General features: G+C 39.4%; 1 protein-coding gene across 2 annotated transcripts in view; it reads left to right on the top strand.

The window, feature by feature from the left end:
- The window catches only part of DIDO1 (death inducer-obliterator 1), a 185409-nt gene that overhangs the window by 45808 nt on the left and 113894 nt on the right, over window positions 1–25707 (top strand). Inside the window, exons 2-3 of one of the 2 annotated variants that reach the window (XM_053708104.1) lie at window positions 2339–2452; window positions 14757–15483. In XM_053708104.1, the coding sequence (XP_053564079.1) occupies window positions 2341–2452; window positions 14757–15483 (839 nt within the window). In that variant the 5' untranslated portion in view covers window positions 2339–2340. The remainder of the gene's footprint in view (window positions 1–2338; window positions 2453–14756; window positions 15484–25707) is intronic. The other variant, XM_053708179.1, reaches the window with a different exon arrangement.

Genomic DNA, 25707 nt, shown 5'->3' with positions numbered 1-25707 from the left:
TATGTAATTTTGTAAGGTGTTTTATTTTTCTCGTATTCAGCTGTATTCTTGAAATTGTTAGTTTCAGCTAGTAATAGGTACGAGGATACCAAATCCCTTTATAATGTAGGGCCACCCAGAACATTAAGGCATGCAATTCTCAGGAGCCATAACTTCTTTGTTGCTGGGGTTTATCATACCCTAGCAAAAGAGAGAAAATATATAAAGTATAATATATACAGTTGTATGAAAAAGTTTAGTCACCGCTGACAATTTCCATAATTTTCATTTATAAATAAGTGGGTGATTGGATCAGCAATTTCATTTTGATCTATCAAATAACTGAAGGACCTTGTAATATTTCAGTAGTGAAATGAGGTTTATTGGATTAACAGAAAATGTGCAAGATGCATCAAAACGAAATTAGACAGGTGCATACAGTTGTGTCCCCTTGTCATTTTGTTAATTTGAATACCTGTAACTACCTAGCACTGATTAATTGGAACACACAATTTGTTTGGTGAGCCCATTAAGCCTTGAACTTCATAGATAGGTGCATCCAATCATGAGAAAAAGGTATTAAAGGTGGCTAATTGCAAGTTATTGTTCTGACTCTCCTCTGAAGAGTGGCAACATGGGGGCCTCAAAACAACTCTCAAATGACCTGAAAACAAAGATTATTCAACATTAGGGTTTAAGGGAAGGCTGCAATGAAATGAAAGACCACAGGCACAGTTCTTGTTAAGGCCAGAAGTTGCAGGCCAAGTAAAATATCGGAGAGGCAAAGGATGGTGAGAACGGTCAAAAACAGCCTAGAGGCCACCTCCAAAGACCAACATCATCTTGCTGCAGATGGTGTCACTGTACATCGTTCAACAATTTAGCGCACTTTGCACAAGGAGAAGCTGTATGGGAGAGTGATGTGATTAAAGCCTTTTCTATACACACGCCACAAACAGTTGCTTGAGGTATGCAAACTTACATTTGGACAAGCCAGCTTCATTTTAAAAGAAGGTGCTGTGGACTGATGAAACAAACATTGAGTTTTTTGGTCATAACAAGGGGCGTTATGCATGGCAGCAAAAGAACTCAGCGTTCCAAGACAAACACTTGCTACCCACAGTAAAATTTGGTGGATGTTCCATCATGCTGTGGGGCTGTGTGGCCAGTGCCGGTACTGGGAACTTGTTAAAGTTGAGGGTTGCATGGATTGCACTCAATATCAGCAGATACTTGAGAATAATTTTGAGGAATCAGTCACAAAGTTGAAGTTACGCCGGCGATAGATAATTCAACAAGACAACGACCCAAAACACTGCTCAAAATCTACTCTGGCATTTATGCAGAGGAACAAGTACAATGTTCTGGAATGGCCATCCCAGTCCCCAGACCTGAATATCATTACAAATCTGTGGGTTGATTTGAAGCGGGCTGTCCATGCTCGGCAACCATCAAACCTAACTGAACTGGAGATATTTTTCAATGAGGAATGGTCCAAAATACCTTCATCCAGAATCTAGACACTCATTACAGGCTATAGGAAGCGTCTAGAGGCTGTTATTTCTGCTAAAGGAGGCTCTACTAAATATTGATGCAATATTTCTGTTGGGGTGCCCAAATTTATGCACCTGTCTAATCTCGTTTTGATGCATATTGCACATTTTCTGTTAATCCAATAAACCTCATTTCACTACTGAAATATTATTGCGTCTTTCAGTTATTTGATGGATCAAAATGATATTGCTGATCCAAACACCCAATTATTTATAAATGAAAATCATGGAAGTTGTCAGGGGTGCCTAAACATTTGCATACAACTGTATCTGTGTCATCTATGTATATCTAAAAAACCCTGCTCTATATTTATATATCTCTCTATCTCTATCTATCTCTATCTCTATCTATCTCTATCTATTTCTATCTATCTATCTCTATCTATCTATCTGTATCTATCTGTATCTATCTGTATCTATCTCTATCTATCTCTATCTATCTCTATCTATCTCTATTCTCTATCCTCTATCTCACACACGAAATGTGGCTGAATGTAGCGAGACATTGTGGGAGGAAGGGATATTTTGTTGTTGACTACTAACATGTTATTTGATATTAAAATCATCATTTATCTTTGTAGGCCCCCTATTTGAGAAGAAACAATTGTAGGAGGTTCATGTGTTTTTAAAAAGCTTTTTCGAATATAAAATTAAATCAAGAGGTCAAGATACATTTCTCTGGTTTTTCATCCCAATCAAAAACATATATTAGCTTTCTTATAATGTGGCTCAACTGTTAAGTGTTAAAGCTTGCTTTATAAAGCCTGGCTACAGCTGCTCTTACAATACTGCATATTTATTTTCAGAAATGCAGTGTGGGAGCAAAATCATCACTGCAATGGATGAAGTTGCAAGTTCTCAGTCTCCAGTGACTTATGAATCTGAAACCCACCATGAAAACATGGAGAGCAGTTCTCCTGGTATGCTGTAGTTTATGTACTTCTTATAAGGAGCATTGTCTAGCACTAATAAAGATGTAGAAAAAGCTTCCATATCTGGAACAAGATATAAGTGTTTCCAGCTATCATTTTTTTAAATAAATGGTACTGTCTAATGTAACCTAAACCCATGACAATTGCCACAATGCCTTGTAACTGTATTAAAGGGACAGGAAATACAAACTTTTCTTCATGATTTGCATAGAACATACAATTTTTCATGATTTGCATAGAACATACAATTTTAAACAACATTCCAATTCCATTATCAAATTTGCTTCATTTCCTTGTTATCCTTTCCTGAAGAAACAGCATTACGCTACTTGCAGCTAGCTAAAGCTATCTAGTTAGCCAATCACAAAAGACAAATGTGTGCAAGCACCAATTAGCAGCAGCCCCCAATAGTGTAGGATATGTGCGTATTTTTCAACATGGGATACCAAGAGAACGAAGCACATTTGGAAATAGAAGTGAATTTTAAAGTGGCAAGTTTAATTTTGACTTTCTAATGACACGGTGAGTCCACGGATCATCATCAATTACTGCTGAGAATATCACTCCTGGCCAGCAGGAGGCGGCAAAGAGCACCACAGAAAGCTGTTAAATATCACTCCCCTACCCACAATCCCCAAGTCATTCTCTCTGCCTGTAGTGTAGAGTTGAAGTTGAGGTGTCTGAGAAGTTTAATTCAATCAAGATTTTTTTTTTCTTTTTTGCATAGTAAGCTTACACTGTTCCTCTCTTGGGTCTAGCCTAGTCCACACCAGTCTCTTCAGTAGGTAAGTGGTGGCTTTTGAGCACTTGAGAACTTGTGAGGTACAATCTCACTGCGTTTTCTCAAGAATCTGCTGCCCTTACTAGAAACCCTGAGTAGGTCTACTCAGGTTTTTCTCTCTTCACAGGTCCATGTGAGGTACTGCACCCTCTCAAACCAGATGAGCTGTCCTGCTGCCGGACAGCACTTTCAGGTAAGTGCCATTTTAATTTTCTTTTGTAAGGAGATTTCTGGCACTTGTTACAGCTAAAAGCTGTCTTATTTAATATGGGACTTTATTAAACCTTTATGTTTGGGGTTTCTTTTTGGCAGTTTGGGCATTAAGACTGTGAGGTGATTTATGGTGGCTCAGTGTGTTATTGTAGTTTTTATACTTTATCTTTTGGTCATGGAGATTACTGTTGTAAACCTGAGGTCTAGTTGCGCTAACACACATTTCTATTTAAAGACACAGTACACATTTTTTTTATTTTCAAATAAAGAATTTTTAAACTTTATCCTTATTTATTACATAAGATGGATCAAGATGCTTTTCAAACCATTATCCCAAGCGAAGTTGCTGCTTGTCAGTTATGTTTTGATGCTCAGGTGGAACCCCCAGTTCCTTTTTGTTCCTCATGCATTGAGAGAACTTTAAAGGGACACTGAACCCAAATTTTTTCTTTCATGATTCAGATAGAGCATGCAATTTTAAGCAACTTTATGTTCACTGTCCCTTTTAAGCTAGAACACCTTTGCTTTTTACTTAAGGAGGTTTTGGCTACTTTGAACGACTCCGACACAACTATCGCAGTCAATCCTAAAAAATCTATTAAATTGATCAATTACTTTGATGTTCCCTCCGCAGTGGAGGTTTTTCCGGTTCCTGTCCGTGCTGCAGAGATTATTGCTCAAGAATGGGAAGACCTGGTATTCCCTTTTCTCCATCTCCTATTTTTAATATGCTTCCTATAGCGGTTTCTATTAAGGAGTTGAAGCATACGGTTCCTAAGGTAGAAGGAGCAATCTCCACTTTGGCCAAAAGGACTACTATTCGCATAGAGCATAGTTGTTCTTTTAAAGATCCAATGGATAAAATTTTTTAGGCTTTACTAAAAAAGATGTATGTCCACCAGGCTCTACAATGGCAACCTGCGGTGTGTATCGCCACTTTTACCAGCACTGCAGCTTACTAGTTTGATTTGATACCCCTTTTGATGAGATCCAGGACGGGCTTAAGGCTCTCAAGTTAGCCAATTCCTTCATTACAGATGGTGTAATGGTTACTAAACTGGGAGCCAAAATTTCTTGTTTTGCGGTCCTAGCCCGCAGAGCCTTGTGGTTGAAGTCCTGGTCTGTGGATGTTTCATTTAAATCTAACTCATGGCTATTCCTTAAAAAGGGTAAGGCATTGTTTGGACCTGGTTTGGTTCTTTTCTTCCTCAAGATAAAAAGAATTAGCTGAGTAATTTTCGTTCCTTTCGTAACTTTAAAGGCAAATCTTCCTCCCCTTCCTCCACGCAAGATCAAGCCTTCCTGGAAGCCCAACCATTCCTGGAATAAGGGAAAGCAATCTAAAAAGCCGGGAGCGGATCTTGTAGGGGGCAGGCTCTCTTTTTTTTTTTTTTTTTTCTCCCCGGCTTGTATAAGGGATGTACAAAAAATAGGAAAAAAGCGCCAAAAAGTCCAATATAAAAAGTTGAAACAATTTATTGGGACAAAAGGTAAAAACAAATAATGTGTCCTAGAAAGAACTTTAAAATTTCCATGTTGTATTGCAGGTGCACACAGCAGACATGTTTCGTGCTGCAAACAGCACTTGTTCACTACTCACCTGTGCACCTGCAAAGCCCTGCCTTATAATCACAAACTCCCTTAAAGGGATATATACATTTTACAACAATGGATTCTTTAAGCCTACTCTATGTTTAAACCAAATCAATAGAAAAACATATAGGAATTACATTGTAATCATAGCAAATAAATTTAACACTATAGGAATATGTTATATTTTATATATCAAGAAAAATAATAAATGGTGGATTTGTTTAAGACTTACATGATTGCCGATAAGACTATATTATAAATAGAAATAACTTAAACGTTCAATAATAGTAGAATGATGCACTTAAATAATAGAAAGCTAGGTTCAAGATTATTTTAAAGATTTTTTTTATTTTTTATAATCCTTATGCTGTTTGATATAAGCGAGTATAAAAAGAATTTGAGAGATACCCAAAAAGAACTATATACTATCAGACAAATAGGTCAAGATCTCGCCTTTTGTTAATTCCTAGGGGATAACAGGTTTGTAGGGTAAAAATCCAAGACTTCTCTTTTGTCTAAATGGATTTCTCTATTTCCTCCTCTGTTTGATAAAGGAATGAAATCAATGCCTTGAACACTAAGCGTATTGATATCTGAATTATGAAGCTCTCTAAAGTGCCTAGCTATAGACGTATCTGATTCCTCGTCTTCAATACTTCTAAGATGTTCTAAGAATCTTTCTTTTAGAGGCCTTTTGATTTTACCTGTATATTGTTTTAAGCACAATTTGCATGTGAGAAGGTATACAACGTGTGTGGTGGCACAATTGATGTTAAAGTTGATTTTATATAGATTATTAGTTGTGGATGAAGTTAGTGTCCCCTTCAGTGACTAAATTGCATGTCCTGCAAATAGGTCTTCTACATTTGAAAAAGCCTTTTTTTCTTTTTTGTTGTAGACAGTTTTTACTATTTTTTGACTTAATATCTGAAGGAGATAAGTAATTTGAAAGGTTCTTACCTTTTTTGGATATGAAATTACAGCCCTCTTTCATAATTTCCTTTAGTACAGGATCTGAATACTGTATTGGAATAGATTCCCTCACTATATTACAAATTTTATTGTACTCTAGACTATAATTGGTAATAAATTTCGGTCTCTTGTCTGCTGTTGACCACTTACAGCTTTGTTATACAGTAGTAGTTTGTCCCTGGGGATACCATCCACTGTGCATTTAGTTTTAAGAAGTACCTCTTCTGTGTAGCCTCTATCTTTTAATCTTTGTAATGCTAGATTAGCTTCTTGTTGATAATCTCTCTCTGTAGAGCAGTTCCTCTTTATTCTTATTAATTCCCCTTTGGGAATGGCCTTAACCACGTGTCTTGGATGACAAGAGTCATACTTTAAAATGGTGTTGCCTGCTGTAGGCTTCCTAAATAGAGTTGTTTTAATAATATTCTGCTCTTCATCTACAAAAATTGTAAGGTCATGAAAGTTGATACTAGTTGAACTATGCTCACTGGTAAAAATAATACCACACTTCTTAGTATTTAGATATTCAACAAATTTGTCTGCTTGTATAGAGTCTCCTTCAAAGATAAACAGAAGATAATCTATGTAACGAAGAAAGGCAATAATTTGTTGCTTGAAGGGATTAACATCTCCAAAGACGTGGGACAGCTCCCACCAACCCATAAATAGGTTGGCATAGGAAGGGGCAAACTTGGCCCCCATAGCTGTCCCACGCCTTTGGAGAAAAAAAAATCCCCTCCAAACTTGAAAAAATTGTGAGTTAACAAATATTCTATAGCATATGTCAAAAAGTAGTTGGTAGCTGAATCGTAATTGCTATAGTTTTCAAGGAAAAATTCAATAGCTGTTATACCTAGCTTGTGTTGTATAGAGGTATATAGGGATGATACATCCACAGAAATTATTCTGTAAGTAGATTTTCATTAAATATTATTAAGTTTTCTTAGCAATGCAGAGGTGTCCTGTATGTAACTAGGTAAATTTTTGACTATAGGCTGTAGGAAGGAATCAATGAGTTCAGAAAGTGGTTCATTGAGAGAATTGATGCCCGCTATTATCGGCCTTCCGGGAGGAGATTTTTAGGCTTTTATGGACTTTCGGGAAGTAGTGAAATATGGGCACAACGGGAAAAGTAACCGTCAGTGCTTCTTGTACAGTATCATTGATAATATTGTTGTATCTAGCATATTTCACTATTTCCACAAATTCCCTGTTAAATTTGTTAGTTGGATTCTCTTTCAATTTTGTATACACCTCGGTGTCATTTAATTGCCTCATGGCTTCACTGATGTAGTTTTTTCTATCTAGAACAACTACGTTCCCTCCCTTATCAGATTGCCTGATAATGAGATCCTCACTATCTGTCAAGGATTTTAAGGCCTCTTTCTCTGCATAAGTCAAGTTATTATATTTATGTCTGTATTTAGTTTTGTTCTTTTATTTGCTTCATCTAGGTTTATCCTCAACTGTTTTCTGAAAGATATCTAATATTTTAGGTCTTGTTTGTACTGGATAGAACTAACTTTTGTTTTTTAGGTGTTTCAAAGAAATATTTTCCCTACCCGGTAAGCCTGACTTGTCTCCAAAATTTTCTGTTTCTAATTTTTCCAAGTCATAGGTACTACACCATTCTGAAAATTGTAAAGAATCTACTACCGCTTCACCTGTGTTGTCCTTATTCTCACTAGTAATATCTTGCTGTTCTTGGTCTAGATTTTCATTGGCAAAAAAATGTTTACGCAAAGTAATTTTGCGCACTTGTTTAACATCTACTATGGTCTCAAAAACATTGAAATGACTAGTTCGAACATAATTAAGGCCCTTAGATAATACTGCAATTTCTGATTTACTTAGAACTTTAGAGGATAGATTAATAACATCAGAGTTCATGCATATTTCTTTTGAAAGTTCTGGGACCTCGTTGCATAGGTCCTGCGCATTGCTCCCCTCTTGGTTTTGTTTGTTCCCAAATTGATGATGTTGCTTGCTCCTCCCTTTTCCTCTTGACCCTCTATGGTTTTTTTTCTTCCTGGTGCCAGTGCCAGATGCAATTCGTTTTTTGAGACCTGGGACATAGATTCTGGTTCAGATGTCACGCCTGTTGCTCTTAATACAGATGGTACATTAGTTTCTTCAGCATAGTCCCCATCTGAGGATTCAATTTCATATTCAGTGTCCGAAAAGGTTACTGTTTTGATTTTTTTTATCATTCTTTTTATTTTTATTATAGCTGTGAAAGTGTTTCGGTTTAGCTTTATCTTCCACACTCCATCTGTAAACTTGTTTTAATTCATAATCTTTTTTGTCACGTAGCATTTTTCGTGATTTAAACTGCCACAATTCTTGCTTGAATGTATTCATATTCTTTTCAAACATAAGGGATGTACCGGATCCCTGGGTGGTGGACATTTTCTCCCAGGAATACAAAATGGACTTCAAATCTTTTCCTCCCAGAAGCAGGTTTCTCCTCTACAGATTATCTGTAGACCACATAAAGAGAGGCGTTCTTACCTTGTGTCAAGGACCTTGCCGCCCTGGGGGTAATCGTTCCAGTTCCCTTTCAGGAAAGGGGTCTGGGATTTTACTCAAATCTGTTTGTAGTTCCCAAAAAGGAGGGAGCTTTTTGACCAATCCTAGATCTAAAATGTTTAAACAAGTTTCTCAGAGTGCCACCCTTCAAGATGGAGACTATATGCTCCATTCTTCCCTTGGTACAAGAGGGTCAGTTCATGACAACCATAGACCTAAAGGACGCATACCTTCATGTTCCCATTCACAAGGACCATCACAAGTTTCTGAGATTCGCCTTTTTGGACAATCATTTCCAGTTTGTGGCCCTTCCCATTCGGCCTTGCCACAGCTCTCAGGATTTTTTCAAAGGTTCTGGGGGCTTTTTTAGCTGTGGTTCGATCTCGGGGCATTGCAGTGGCACCTTATCTGGACGACATTCTGGTTCAGGCGCCATCTTTTCAACAAGCAGAATCTCATATGGAGATCTTGTTGTCTTTTCTTCGATCCCACGGATGGAAGGTGAATCTAGAAAAAAGTTCACTGGTTCCAGCTACAAGGTTCGTATTTTTGGGGACCATAATAAACTCCCTGTTAATGAAGATTATTCTGACGGAGGTCAGAAAAAAGATTTTCGACTCTTGTCTTGCCATTCAGTCCTCTCCACGGCCGTCAGTGGCTCAATGTATGGAGGTAATCGGTCTGATGGTGGCTTCCATGGACATCATTTCGTTTGCTCGGTTCCATCTCAGACCTCTGCAGTTATGCATGTTCAGACAATGGAATGGGAACTATACGGACCTGTCTCCGCATGTAGATCTAGATGAGGCGTCAATATACTTTCTTCCGTGGTGGCTTTCACAGGATCATCTCTCCCACGGGTGCTTGCTTCAGCAGACCCTCATGGGTGATTGTGACCACAGATGCCAGCCTTTTAGGTTGGGGAGCAGTATGGGGCAAGTTGACGGCTCAGGGCTTATGGACCCAGGAGGAATCAGTCCTGCCAATAAACATCTTGGAGCTGAGAGCAATCTTCAATGCTCGCCTGGCCTCAGTTAGCCTTAGCCCGGTTTATCAAAATTCCAGTCGGACAACGTAAGGGGGAACTCTGAGTTCCTTGGCCATGACAGAAGTGGCCTGAATTATTCAGTGGGCAGAGACCCACAACTGCTGTCTTTCTGCGATCCACATCCCAAGAGTGGACAATTGGGAAGCAGATTTTCTGAGTAGACAGACTTTTCATTCCGGGGAGTGGGAACTTCATCCGGATGTGTTTTCCAGCTTGACCCTCAAGTGGGGGCAGCTGGAGTTGGATCTCATGGCTTCTTGTCAGAATGCCAAACTTCCGAGATACGGCTTGAGGTCGATATCCGCAGGCATTTCTGATCGATGCTCTAGCAGTTCCATGAAATTTCAGTCTAGAATACCTTTTTCCTCCGTTCGGTCTCCTTCCAAGAGTCAATGCTCGAATCAAGCAGGAGAGGGCGTCTGTAATTCTCATAGCCCCTCTCAGGATTTGGTATGCAGACCTAGTGGAAATGTCATCCTTTCCACCTTGGAAACGGCCTCTGAGGAAGGACCTTCTATTTCAGGGTCCCTTCCTTCATCCAAATTTCGTTTCTCTGAAGCTGACTGCTTGGAGATTAATCGCTTAGTTTTATCTAAGCGTGAATTTTCAGAATCAGTCATTGAGACCTTGATTCAGGCTCGTAAGCCTGTGACTCGCAGGATTTACCATAAGATCTGACGTAAATACTTGTATTGGTGTGAATCCAAAGGATTCTAAGATATTAAGATGTTATCTTGGAAAGTGTGTTTTGTTTTTGTTTTCTTGTTGCTATTTCCTCTGCTCGGAGTGTTTCTGAACCCTCTGCTTTACAGTGTGATTCAAAACAAACAATATACTTAGGAGCGCTTAAAGGTAAAGATAACTAATATGGGTTAACGTGAAAAATACGTATCTAAAAATAGCCAATATTGGTAATTTTAAAATTTATTACAACCTAACAAAGAATACTAAGGCAGTATATATAGATATAATAATAATGATAATAATAAAAGTAGCAACAGATTCGATAAAAAATATCAATCGGATATCTCCTAGTAAAAACAAAATGATAAACAATTGCCACCACTGAGTCAAAAATAGAAACACAGTGCACGTATTTCCAGATGAATAGTAGCACAGTTCCAGATAGTAGTTATAATTTAGACCACGTATTAGTGGGTTGCGTAAAAATATTCATATGCTACAATAAATAACACAGTACCTGGCTGTTGGAGTGTATAGTAAACACAGGAACAGAACTAGACTTACTAGCCTTTATGACCTCCGTGTATCTTGCGCCTCTATCCGTTAGGTCATGTGCATCGGATCTGTTAAGTTGCTCTGATCCTATTGGATGGTGTCACATTTGAACACTTCAGCTTATCCACTTGTCCACTCTCAGTTTAGGAGTGAAAGCTATCCGCTCTTAAGTGCAGTTGCACGCTGGATACTGGAAAATCCTTAGAAGTGTCCCTGATGAAATTCTGCCGGAACTTAAGATATTCTTTAGCACTATTCAGTGCGGACTTCACAAATGTTAGGTTTTTAACTATCCTGGTATATAGTATTAAGACCTGGATTAGTCTTCAATAAAGTCCCAATAAAATTCTGTTTTAGGAGAAGGTACTTAGCAAAAGTACAAGTAACAATAATAAAGGTTAATCTGGCTGCATTTAGCAAAACATCAACGCGTTTCTCCCTAACTGTTTTTTTCAAGACAGGGTGATTCCACTTATCTTATTTTTCACTCTGATAAGGTGGTTCTGCGTACTAAGTTTGGTTTTCTGCCCAAAGAATATTAATCAGGAAATCCTTGTACCTTCTTTGTGTCCTAATCCTCCTCCTCACAAGGAACGTTTGTTCTGGATGTTGTGCGAGCGCTAAAATTTTATTTGCAGGCAACTAAAAACTTTTGTCAGTCTTCTGCATTGTTTGCTTTTCTGGGAAACACAAGGGTCAGAAAGCTTCGGCTACTTCACTTTCCTTTTGGCTGAAAAGCGCTATTCGCTTATGAGACTGCTGGACAGCAACCTGAGAAAATCACAGCTCATTCCACAAGGGCTGTTTCTTCTTTCCGGGCCTTTTTTTCAAATTCTATAAATTCGATACTTTTGCCTCGGCTGAGGCTTCTTTTGGGCGAAAGGTTCTTCAAGCAGTGGTGCCTTCTGTTTAGGTTTCTGTCTTGTCCCTCCGTTATCTGTGTCCTCTAGCTTGGGTATTGATTCCCAACAGTAATTCATGATGATCCGTGGACTCTGTGCCATTAGAAAGAAAACACAATTTATGCTTACCTGGTAAATTTTATTTCTTGACACAGTGAGTCCACGGACCGCCCTGTATTCAGACAGTTTCTTTTTATATAAACCTCAGGAACCTCTGCACCTTGTGTTACTTCCTTTCCCTTTGGTCGAATGACTGGGGGATTGTGGGTAGGGGAGTGATATTTAACAGCTTTGCTGTGAGCTCTTTGCCTCCTCATGCTGGCCAGAAGTGATATTCCTAACAGTAATTGATTATGATCTGTGGACTCACCGTGTCAAGAAATAAATAAATTTATCAAGTAAGCGTAAATTTAGTTTTCCTATCTCTTCAAGCAGAATTTTGGATTTATGCATCTACTTTTCATCTCTGTATGTTCCGCCCTTTTATACCAAATGTGAAGGATTTGCCCATTTGAATCTTGATAGAGAAATTAGTGCAGTTTACGTACCATTTCGTTTTCCTTTTGAGTACCTTTTGGGTTGGCATTTTAAATCACAAACTTCATATTTACTCATTCACCTTTTTAATATCTTTAAATCCATAGTTAAAAAAAAAAATCTGCTTTTATTTTGAGATCATGTCTACTGTAAAACTAAATGCTCTTTCATTGGAGGATTTTATTTTTAAATTAATTTTCATTATAATGAATTTAACACATTAAAAAGCGTTAAACACAGTTAAAGTTGCACTCCTGGAATGCCCTATGCACACACTGCTCCAGATGAAGATATGGCCAGTGATTGGAGTATATGCATATGGTAATTCCCTTAGCTTTATCTAGAGTGGGGCGTAGGAGAGCGTTTTATTTGACTTAACTGTACCTTTTTAAAAGGGTATTCATTTTAATATCTCATTTCCACTCTCAGTATTTTACAATAGTTTTTTTGGGGGGGGGAAAGCATTTTTTTGTGCATTTAAAAAAAATAAGTTTTGTGTCATCAATAAAGGAGACTGTGCTGTAGCTATTCAGAATAAAAGCAAGTTTCCATCTGTCCCTTGTGGCTGGAGAGGTATATAGTATAAAATGGTGAACACTACTTTTAGCTGTCTTTGACTGTGGGTGAAGTTCCATATAAAATAAATGCTCATTCAAAATTACCCCAGGCTGTGTTTTTGTATCTAATTTTATCTTTACTTGCCTGCCTTGTGCTTGCTAACCTTCTAAATTTAAGTAGGACTGGAAGTAATGCTAGAAGTTAATTTTCATGCTTTAAAAAAAAAAAAAGAAAACAATGAAGGCTCCTCTTCTTTGTATGTAATCTAAAGCTGTTGAAAATCCTGCTGTTTTTTTCTAAAGACCATTGACTATTAGAATAGTTTATACATAGTTAAGTTATTGTGTTATTTCAGCTAAGAGTTAAGATTGCAGTGTATGCACCTTAAGGAAACAATAATAGTGTCTGGTTTATGTAGGTGGTTTAAAAGGACATTTAAACATTTTATATTACAATCTCAAGATGTTTTATTTATTCCAGTAAAAAAAATCTGCAGTGTTTATTTTGCCCCCTTTTTATTTAATTCTTATACAGGCAGTTCCCGAGTTAGACATCCGACTTAAGTACAACTCGTACTTAAACGGATAACATAGAGCTTTATCACCAATCCTTCTTTGCAGGATAACCCAAAATACTCAAAATAAAAAAAATTGATGTGAAATTTTCTGAACAGGGGCACATATAGCAAAATCAACTTTTCCCTATGCTATCCAAAACTAAAAAAATGTTTTGGCTAGAGTTTCGCCTAAAAAAGTGCCTGTTCCAACTTACATACAAATTCAACTTAAGAACAAACTTACAGAACCTATCTTGTTCGTAACCTGAGGATTCGAAGTGCACGTTGCTTATCCTTGACACATCTGTTGATTATTGCATCAACAGAAGTTATCCAATAAGGAACTACAAAAAAAAAATTCTCTTTTTATTTACTTTCAGAACCTCAATAAAATTATTAAAAACCATAAGCTGCACAGTATTCTGCAAACATTCACATTGTTGGTATATTAATGTGTTCCTAGGCAACAGTGATATATTGTAATTGCAAGTAGTTTTATATCACCAATGAAAAAAGGATGCTGTAATCCCTACATTCCTTATTTACAAAAGATTGATTTTAAACTTTTTTATCCTGCTGACTTGTGTAGCTTTGAATCTTTTGCAACCTTATTTTAATGTTACACGAGTTTATAACCCTGTCTATTTTACAGTCCACCAGAGAGGAACTTATAGTGTTTGATATTTAGTTTAAAGCTTTGCTTTTGTACTGGTTTTATGGTACAATTTATAATACAAAACAAATCTAGTTTAAAATATAAAACCACCTAGCAATGTGTATAATGGAAATAAAAAGAATTTGGCATAGATTAGGAATGTGGTCTACAATGAGCATTTTGCTTTCTTAGAAATGTTATATATTAAAGGGACAGTGTACACCAATTTTCATATAACTGCATGTAATGGACACTACAATAAAAAATAATATGCATATATACTGATCTAAAAATCCAGTATAAAACCTTTTAAAAACTTACTTAGAAGCTCCCAGTTTAGCTCTGTTGATTAAGTTACACTGGGACACTCATTGAAAGGGGCTGGGAAAGCAGAAAAAGCAGATTCCACCACCATCCTCCCCTACTTAAAAAAAGTAATTCAGAAACAGGAGGGAGAAAGACATTGTAGACTTTAGTCTAGATCTGATACTTTGGAGTTTGGTTAGGAGTCATCACAATGTTGGTTAAAAAAAAAAAAAAAAGCAACATTTTTACATTGTAAAAACACTCCCATATTGGCTATATAAATTGACTATCTACAAAACATTTATGCAAAGAAAAAGTGTACAATGTCCCTTTTAATTGGTTCAAAATCTATATGTAATTACAAGTGGAGCTAATACGGTTTCTTTACCTTTCTTTATATCAGCGTCTATTCTGGATGATAAAGACGATCATATTGGTGAAGATGCTATTAAAGTAGTTAGACCTACAAGTAAAGAATTCAAGAAGACTTGGGGTTTCCGCAAGACTACAATAGCTAAGCGTGAAGGAGCAGGGGACACAGATATGGAAGCAACAGAAACTACGCCGCTTAGGCGTAGTGGCAGACAGCCAAAGCGTACAGAGAGAGTAGAAGAGTTTCTGACAACAGTCAGAAGAAATAGGGGGCGAAAAAGTACAACTGTAGAGGATGCAAGTGACCGATCATGTCCAGTAACAGATGCAGAAACTGCCTCAGAAGGTAGTGTGGAGAGTACGTCTGAAGCAAAGTTAGATAATAAAAACATGGACTTGAAAGGGGATCTTGACATGGTATGTAAAACTGAGCCAAAAAATGAGGAGGATGATAGCTCAGATAGTGATGGGATGACTTTGAAAGAGCTGCAAAATCGGTTGAGGAGCAAGCGCTTTGAAAATGTAGTTGAAACCATTAATGAGCAGGCAGGCAGTTGCCTCAAGGAGGAGTCTCTCGGTTCTCCAGAGAGTTCTGTGCATCAACAGGGAGTTCAAATTTCTCCAGTAAAGCAGGAAGTACAAAGCCCCCCACCAACTGAAGATGGGAAGCCAGAGTTTGTCTTAAAAAGCAGGCCTGAGAGTGAAGTATATGATCCAAGTACTCTTTATTGCATCTGCCATCAACCTCACAACAACAGGTACACAACATTATTTAAAGCATGTATCTGTACACTCCATCAGTATTTTTGCCCTTTTCTTCATTACTTTTATTATCCACTGTTTCCAATGATATGCATTCTGTTGGGTATTTTGCACCGTGCTAAAGCTGATTCATGAAAGGGTGTAAAAAGAAAAAATGCTTTTGACCATTTGGATTTGCCCTGTTTGATCATCCTTTTTCTGTAACTTATAAAAAGGCATAAAAATGACTTCCCTAATGGATACAGTTAGATAAACTAATCAGCAGCACATCCCATCTATTTCCTTTTGTGGGAAAGCACAATTTTGCTCCAACCTTTTTATAAAAAAAAAATCACTATAGTAACGAGTGCATAAGATCTTTCCAAATATCAGATTGTACTATATTGCAGTATTTCTCCAATCCTAAAGTAATCTATGTTCGAAAAAAAGTTTACCTGTTCACAAGCGAGTCCGTTACAATAATTTAGCTATCTGTCTTGAGTCTTGACTCAACTTAACCCTACTACAGGGGGTTTGAAACCTGTCCTTGGACCTCCCTAACATGCCAGATTTTCAGGATATTTGAACTGGAGCAGAGGTTAAATCAGCCTATAAGTAAACATGGTTCTGAACATGCTCTCACTCAAGGCAATCCTGGAATTCTGGTTTGTTAGGGAGGCCCGAACACTTTTCAACAAAGTCTGGCTTTAAGTAGACAACAGACATTTACCTTTTTTTTTTTTTTTTAACCACTTTCTATGTTTGTCATTTCCATACCACTTTTTTTTTTTTTTTTTTTTCAAACAATAGTCTATTAAGTAAATATAAGTTTTCAATATAAGATTTCATATAGCTCTGTTAATACAAACAGGCAATCCTGTTTTACATAAACAGAACTGTTACTGCACTGGCCATTATTTGTGTAATTCTGGTCAGCTGTCATGGCAAATGTTGCTGTTATCCTTAAAGGGACATGAAACCCAAACATTTTCTTTCATGATTCAGATAAAGAATACAATTTTAATCAACTTTCTTATTTACTTCTATTATCTAATTTGTTTCATTCTCTTGGTATCATTTGTTGAAGGAGCAGCAATGCACTAATGGTTTCTAACTGAACACATGGGTGAGCCAATTACAATCAATATATATGCAGCCACCAATCAACAGCTAGAATCTAGGTTCTCTGCTGCTCCTGAGCTTGCCTATATACGCCTTTCAGCATAGGATAACAAGAGAATGAAGCAAATTAAATAGAAGTAAATTGGAAAGTTGTTTAAAATTGTATTCTCTATCTAAATTGTGAAAGAAAATTTCAGGGCCAGCATCCAATCAGCAGCGCTAGTTTGGCATTTGAGTCATGGTACTATTGCTGCTGCTTGGATCAGTGGTTCCCCTCGGGATTAGCAGTGCTCTATGGGTTCCGAGTGTAACTTTATTTAACTATGTGATTATTAAACTTTTTGCAGAGTTTAAACACACAGCATTACAATGACAATAAGTGTACCTTGCAAAATATTAAATTGGTACCTGAATTCTTATTATACAATAGCAAAACAATAGAGAGCCAGATCTTTTGTGTCCCCCCCCCCCCCGCAGTTTATACGTGTATGCCTTTATTTCTCCTCTGAGCACCGCCTTGGACGCCTCCCAGTATATTTCATGACTATCGACTGAGTTTTTAAATGTTGATATTAATGTAAAAAGATATTTGGGAAAAATATAAGATGATGTTCCCTGCTATGTATGCGCAGGGAGATTGGAGCATGATCTGAAATAATGATAGGTGAGATGTCTGCCTCCACATATCCTGCTATTCTCTCATTAACTAGTAAATAGTCTATACGAGAGTCTTGTGTTTTTGATTTACATGTGAATCCTTTTTCATCAGGGTTTTGTAGATTCCAAAACAAGTTGATTTTGGGTCGTCTTGGTGGGATCCCCTTCCCTTTTTAACTTAATTGCGCAATATCCATTAGATAGACTTTATTACAATCACCTGCCATTATCAATATACTGTCCGCAAACTGCAAAAGTTTCCTTTTAATTTTATCCTAAAAGTCCTTTTCTGGACTATTCGGGCCATAAATATTACGCAATACATACCTCTGTTCCATTATATCGAGCTGTGAAATTATAAACCTTCCTTCTTCATCTATTTCTGATTTTATAATCTCATATTTCAAATTTTTATGAAAAAGAATTGCAACACCTCTTTTCTTAGTCCTACCAAGTCTGTGTTAACCCCTTAACGACATACGTCGTACAGGGTACGTCTTGCACAAACTGGTCTTTAAAGACCAGCGACGTACACTGTACGACGTTGGGGTTGAATGCGGCTGGAAGCGATCCTGATCGCTTTCAGCCGCTTTTCGGTTATTGCAGTGATGCCTCCATATTGAGGCATCACTGCAATAACATTTTTACCCATCCGATGCAGAGAGAGCCACTCTGTGGCCCTCTCTGCACCGGACATCGATGGCCGCAGTCATTGGTGGGTGGGCGGCCATCGATGGCTTGGTGAGTGCAGAGGTGGGCGGGGTAGCTGGGGGTCGCGCACGGACGCGTACGCGTGAATGGGGGAGGCGGGCGGGCGTGTGCACGGGGAGGATGCCGGTGGGAACCATTACACTATGGAACAGTTTGTGTAAATTTAGAGGGAGAATAAAATTTTTATTATATATATAATCAGTTATCTGGGAGGGGGTGGGGAAAAAAATAAAATATATATATATTTTTTTTTTTAAACTGGGTACCGGCAGACAGCTGCCAGTACCCAAGATGGCTCACAATAATGTAGAGGGGGAGGGTTAAAGAGCTGTTGGGGGGGGGGGGGGGGATCAGGGAGGTTTAGGGCTAGGGGGGATACTACACAGCAGCATATGTAAATATGCTAAAAAATATAAAATAAGATACTTTTTATTTTAGTACTGGCAGACTTTCTGTCAGTACTTAAGATGGCGGGGACAATTGTGGGGTGGGGGAGGGAAGAGAGCTGTTTGGGAGGGATTATTGGGTCAGGTGGGAGGCTGATCTCTACACTAAGGCTAAAATTAACCCCTCAAGGTGGGGTTAAGTGCACACTATTTGTTTACAGTATGCATAGAACACATTGTGTGGTCTGAAATTTGAAATAGATGGAGGTTGTTCAAAAGTTTTCTTGTATTACATTGAAATCATAGTAAGACTTTAAATATTAGACAAAGGTTATGTAAGCCTAACAACGCTGAACAGGAAATGCACACTATTTGTTTGCATTGTGCATAGAACATCTTGTTTGGACTGTAATTTGATAGAGGTGGAGGCTGTTAAAAGTTTTCTTGTATTACATTGAAATTATAGTAAGACCTTAAATATTTGACAAAGGTTATGTTAACCTAATAAGGTTGAACAGGCTTTTTGATTATCTACAAAACATTTATTCATGTTTTGTAGGGAGCCAAGAATGTCACGTTTCTCCCCATAAACACAAGTTATTTTGAATATTCACTATATTAATCTTTGACCATTTAAACACATTTTAAGGTAATATTAGCTGAACATTTAATGTTCCTGGGAACATTAATAGACTCGGTAGAAATGAAAATATTTCTGACGGGGGTCAGAAAATTAAAGCTTTTAACCACCTGCCGAGTTCTTCATTCCATTCCTCGGCCATCTGTAGCTCAGTGCATGGAGATAATCGGATTAATGGTAGTGGCAATGGACGTAGTCCCTTTTGCTCGAATACATCTAAGACCACTGCATCTGTGCATGCTGAAACAGTGGAATGGAGATTATGCAGATTTGTCTCCTCAAATACAACTGGACCAGAAAACCAGAGACACTCTTCTCTGGTGGTTGTCTCAGGATCACCTGTCTCAGGGAATATGCTTCCGCAGACCGGAGTGGATCATTGTAACGACCGATGCCAGTCTGTTAGGCTGGGGGGCGGTCTGGGACTCCCTAAAAGCTCAGGGCTTATGGTCTCGGGAAGAGTCTCTTCTCCCGATAAACATTTTGGAACTGAGAGCGATATTCAACTCGCTTCAGACATGGCCTCAACTAGCGGCGGCCAAATTCATCAGATTTCAGTCGGACAACATCACGACTGTGGCGTATATCAATCATCAGGGGGGAACAAAGAGTTCCCTAGCGATGAAGGAAGTCTCCAAAATAATCAGGTGGTCGGAGGATCACTCCTGCCATCTATCTGCAATTCACATCCCAGGAGTAGACAAGTCGTCAGACTTTTCACCCGGGGGAGTGGGAACTCCACCCGGAGGTTTTTGCTCAGCTGACCCAGCTATGGGGCATTCCAGAATTGGATCTGATGACGTCCCGTCAGAACTCCAAACTTCCTCTCTACGGATCCAGGTCCAGGGACCCCCAGGCGGCATTGATAGATGCTCTAGTAGCGCCTTGGTCCTTCAATCTGGCTTATGTCTTTCCACCGTTTCCCCTTCTCCCTCGTCTGGTAGCCAGAATCAAGCAGGAGAAGGCCTCAGTAATTCTGATAGCGCCTGCTTGGCCACGCAGGACTTGGTATGCAGACCTAGTGGACATGTCATCTGTCCCGCCATGGACACTGCCAATGAGGCAGGATCTTCTAATACAGGGTCCATTCAAGCATCCAAATCTAGTTTCTCTGCGGCTGACTGCTTGGAGATTGAACGCTTAATTCTATCTAAGCGTGGTTTCTCGGAATCAGTTATAGATACTCTGATTCAGGCTAGAAAGCCTGTCACCAGGAAAATTTACCATAAGATATGGCGGAAATATCTTTGTTGGTGTGAATCTAAGGGCTACTTGTGGAGTAAGATTAGGATTCCAAGGATATTGTCCTTTCTCCAAGAAGGATTGGAGAAAGGTTTGTCAGCTAGTTCCTTAAAGGGACAGATATCTGCTCTGTCTATTCTTTTACACAAGCGTCTGGCGGAGGTACCAGACAGTCAAGCGTTTGCTCAGGCTTTAGTCAGAATCAAGCCTGTCTATAAACCTGTGGCTCCGCCATGGAGTCTAAATTTAGTTCTTTCAGTTCTTCAATGGGTTCCGTTTGAACCTTTACATTCCATAGATATAAAGTTATTATCTTGGAAAGTTTTGTTTTTGGTAGCTATATCTTCTGCTCGAAGAGTTTCTGAATTGTCTGCTTTGCAGTGTAATTCACCCTATAAGGTGTTCCATGCAGATAAGGTAGTTTTACGTACCAAACCTGGTTTTCTTCCTAAGGTTGTTTCTAATAAGAATATTAACCAGGAAATCATTGTTCCTTCCCTGTGTCCTAATCCAACTTCTAAGAAGGAACGGCTATTACACAATCTTGATGTGGTTCGTGCTTTGAAATGCTATTTACAAGCAACTAAAGATTTCAGACAAACATCATCCTTGTTTGTTGTTTATTCTGGTAAGAGGAGAGGTCAGAAAGCGACTGCTACCTCTCTGGCTGAAAAGCATCATCCGATTGGCTTATGAGACTGCTGGGCAGCAGCCTCCTGAACGAATTACAGCTCATTCCACCAGAGCTGTGGCTTCCACATGGGCTTTCAAGAATGAGGCTTCTGTTGAACAGATTTGTAAGGCAGCGACTTGGTCTTCACTGCATACTTTTGCCAAATTTTACAAATTCGATACTTTTGCTTCTTCGGAGGCTATTTTCGGGAGAGAGGTTTTGCAAGCAGTGGTGCCTTCCGTTTAGGTTACCTGTCTTGTTCCCTCCCTTCATCCGTGTCCTAAAGCTTTGGTATTGGTATCCCACAAGTAAGGATGAATCCGTGGACTGGGTACACCTTGCAAGAGAAAACAGAATTTCTGCTTACCTGATAAATTACTTTCTCTTGCGGTGTATCTAGTCCACGGCCCGCCCTGGCAATTATGTCAGGTTAAAATTGTTTTGTTTAAACTACAGTCACCACTGCACCCTATGGTTTCTCCTTTTCTCCTAGCCTTTGGTCGAATGACTGGGGGGTGGAGCTAGGGGGGAGCTATATGGACAGCTCTGCTGTGTGCTCTCTTTGTCACTTCCTGTAGGGAATGAGAATATCCCACAAGTACGGATGAATCCGTGGACTGGATACACCGCAGGAGAAAGTAATTTATCAGGTAAGCATAAATTCTGTTTTTTGTAGAGAAATGAATATGCTAGAAAATGCTGTTAATACCGGATTTATTTAAGGTAAGCCTGATTACAGTGATTTAATAACGACTAGTATCATGCTTGCTGTAAAGGGTAATATGCTTATTACTTTCTCACATTACTGAGAAATAAAACGTTTGCTGGAAGTGTTTAAACGTTTTTTTATACATATTGGTGATAAAACTTTATTGGGGCCCAGTTTTTTCCACATGGCTGGCTAGATTTTGCCTAGTGATAGTTTTGTTAGGCCCTCTCACTGTGAATACAGGTTGGGAGGAGCCTATTTCTCTTGTTAAGTGTATCCAGTCCACGGATCATCCATTACTTGTGGGATATTCTCCTTCCCAACAGGAAGTTGCAAGAGGATCACCCACAGCAGAGCTGCTATATAGCTCCTCCCCTCACTGCCATATCCAGTCATTCTCTTGCAACTCTCAACTAAGATGGAGGTCGTAAGAGGATTGTGGTGTTTTATACTTAGTTTATTTCTTCAATCAAAAGTTTGTTATTTTTAAATGGTACCGGAGTGTACTGTTTATCTCAGGCAGTATTTAGAAGAAGAATCTGCCTGCGTTTTCTATGATCTTAGCAGAAGTAACTAAGATCCTTTGCTGTTCTCACATATTCTGAGGAGTGAGGTAACTTCAGAGGGGGAATAGCGTGCAGGTTTTCCTGTAATAAGGTATGTGCAGTTAAAATATTTTTCTAGGGAATGGAATTTGCTAGAAAATGCTGCTGATACCGAAGTAATGTAAGTAAAGCCTTAAATGCAGTGATAGCGACTGGTATCAGGCTTATTAATAGAGATACATACTCTTATAAAAGTGTATTTTAAAACGTTTGCTGGCATGTTTAATCGTTTTTTACATATGTTTGGTGATAAAACTTATTGGGGCCTAGTTTTTTCCACATGGCTGGCTTGAATTTTGCCTAGAAACAGTTTCCTGAGATTTCCCACTGTTGTAATAGGAGTGGGAGGGGCCTATTTTGGCGTGTTTTTGCACAGCAAAAATTAGACACAGACATCCAGCTTCTTCCTGCATGATCCAGGACTTCTCTGAAGGGCTCAAAAGACTTCAAAAGTCGGATTGAGGGAGGTAAAAAGCCACAGTACAGCTGTGGCAGTTGTTGTGACGTTTTTGTCATTTGTTATTCCGTTTTTGGTATTAAGGGGTTAATCATCCATTTGCAAGTGGGTGCAATGCTCTGCTAACTTATTACATACACTGTAAAAATTTCGTTAGTGTAACTGCATTTTTTCACTGTTATTTCAAAATTTGGGAAAATTTGTGTTTCTTAAAGGCGCAGTAACGTTTTTTATATTGCTTGTAAACTTGTTTTAAAGTGTTTTCCAAGCTTGCTAGTCTCATTGCTAGTCTGTTTAAACATGTCTGACACAGAGGAACCTACTTGTTCATTATGTTTGAAAGCCATGGTGGAGCCCCATAGGAGAATGTGTACTAAATGTATTGATTTCACCTTAAACAGTAAAGATCAGTCTTTATCTATAAAAGAATTATCACCAGAGGGTTCTGTCGAGGGGGAAGTTATGCCGACTAACTCTCCCCACGTGTCAGACCCTTCGCCTCCCGCTCAGGGGACGCACGCTAATATGGCGCCAATTATATCAGGGACGCCCATAGCGATTACCTTGCAGGACATGGCTGCAATCATGAATAATACCCTGTCAGAGGTATTATCTAGATTGCCTGAATTAAGAGGCAAGCGCGATAGCTCTGGTGTTACGAGAGATACAGAGCGCGCAAATGCTGTTAGAGCCATGTCTGATACTGCGTCACAGTATGCAGAACATGAGGACGGAGAGCTTCAGTCTGTGGGTGACATCTCTGACTCGGGGAAACCTGATTCAGAGATTTCTAATTTTAAATTTAAGCTTGAGAACCTCCGTGTATTGCTTGGGGAGGTATTGGCTGCTCTGAATGACTGTAACACAGTTTCAATTCCAGAGAAATTGTGTAGGCTGGATAGATACTATGCGGTGCCGATGTGTATTGACGTTTTTCTTATACCTAAAAGGCTTACAGAAATTATTAGCAAGGAGTGGGATAGACCCGGTGTGCCCTTTTCCCCACCTCCTATATTTAGAAAAATGTTTCCAATAGACGCCACTACACGGGACTTATGGCAGACGGTCCCTAAGGTGGAGGGAGCAGTTTCTACTTTAGCAAAGCGTACCACTATCCTGGTTGAGGACAGTTGTGCTTTTTCAGATCCAATGGATAAAAAATTGGAGGGTTACCTTAAGAAAATGTTTATTCAACAAGGTTTTATTTTACAGCCCCTTGCATGCATTGCGCCTGTCACTGCTGCGGTGGCATTCTGGTTTGAGGCCCTGGAAGAGGCCATCCAGACAGCTCCATTGAATGAAATTATTGACAAGCTTAGAACGCTTAAGCTAGCTAACTCATTTGTTTCTGATGCCATTGTTCATTTGACTAAACTAACGGCTAAGAATTCCGGATTCGCCATCCCGGCGCGTAGGGCGATATGGCTTAAATCCTGGTCAGCTGACGTGACTTCAAAGTCTAAATTACTCAACATTCCTTTCAAGGGGCAGACCTTATTCGGGCCTGGCTTGAAGGAAATTATTGCTGACATTACTGGAGGCAAGGGTCATACCCTTCCTCAGGATAGGGCCAAATCAAAGGCCAAACAGTCTAATTTTCGTGCCTTTCGAAATTTCAAGGCAGGAGCAGCATCAACTTCCTCCGCTTCAAAACAAGAGGGAACTGTTGCTCATTCCAGACAGGCCTGGAAACCTAACCAGTCCTGGAACAAGGGCAAGCAGGCCAGAAAGCCTGCTGCTGCCCCCAAGACAGCATGAAGGAACGGCCCCCTATCCGGGAACGGCTCTAGTGGGGGGCAGACTTTCTCTCTTCGCCCAGGCGTGGGCAAGAGATGTTCAGGATCCCTGGGCGTTGGAGATCATATCTCAGGGATATCTTCTGGACTTCAAAGCTTCTCCTCCACAAGGGAGATTTCATCTTTCAAGGTTATCATCAAACCAGATAAAGAAAGAGGCATTCCTAAGCTGTGTGCAAGACCTCCTAGTAATGGGAGTGATCCATCCAGTTCCGCGGACGGAACAGGGACAGGGGTTTTATTCAAATCTGTGGTTCCCAAGAAAGAGGGAACCTTCAGACCAATCTTGGATCTAAAGATCTTAAACAAATTCCTCAGAGTTCCATCATTCAAAATGGAAACTATTCGGACCATCCTACCCATGATCCAAGAGGGTCAGTACATGACCACAGTGGACTTAAAGGATGCCTACCTTCACATACCGATTCACAAAGATCATCATCGGTTCCTAAGGTTTGCCTTTCTAGACAGGCATTACCAATTTGTAGCTCTTCCCTTCGGGTTGGCCACTGCCCCGAGAATTTTTACAAAGGTTCTGGGCTCACTTCTGGCGGTTCTAAGACCGCGAGGCATAGCGGTGGCTCGTATCTAGACGACATCCTGATACAGGCGTCAAGCTTTCAAATTGCCAAGTCTCATACAGAGATAGTTCTGGCATTTCTGAGGTTGCATGGGTGGAAAGTGAACGTGGAAAAGAGTTCTCTATCACCACTCACAAGAGTCTCCTTCCTAGGGACTCTTATAGATTCTGTAGAGATGAAAATTTACCTGACGGAGTCCAGGTTATCAAAACTTCTAAATGCTTGCAGTGTCCTTTATTCCATTCCACGCCCGTCAGTGGCTCAGTGCATGGAAGTAATCGGCTTAATGGTAGCGGCAATGGACATAGTGCCATTTGCGCGCCTGCATCTCAGACGGCTGCAATTATGCATGCTAAGTCAGTGGAATGGGGATTACTCAGATTTGTCCCCTCTACTAAATCTGGATCAAGAGACCAGAGATTCTCTTCTCTGGTGGCTTTCTCGGGTCCATCTGTCCAAGGGTATGACCTTTCGCAGGCCAGATTGGACGATTGTTACAACAGATGCCAGCCTTCTAGGTTGGGACGCAGTCTGGAACTCCCTGAAGGCTCAGGGATCGTGGACTCAGGAGGAGAAACTCCTACCAATAAATATTCTGGAGTTAAGAGCAATATTCAATGCTCTTCTAGCTTGGCCTCAGTTAGCAACACTGAGGTTCATCA

This window comes from Bombina bombina, chromosome 1, assembly GCF_027579735.1.
Source record: "Bombina bombina isolate aBomBom1 chromosome 1, aBomBom1.pri, whole genome shotgun sequence".
In the NCBI taxonomy this organism is placed as follows: Eukaryota; Metazoa; Chordata; class Amphibia; order Anura; family Bombinatoridae; genus Bombina; species Bombina bombina.
This window is presented reverse-complemented; position numbering and strand designations above follow the sequence as displayed.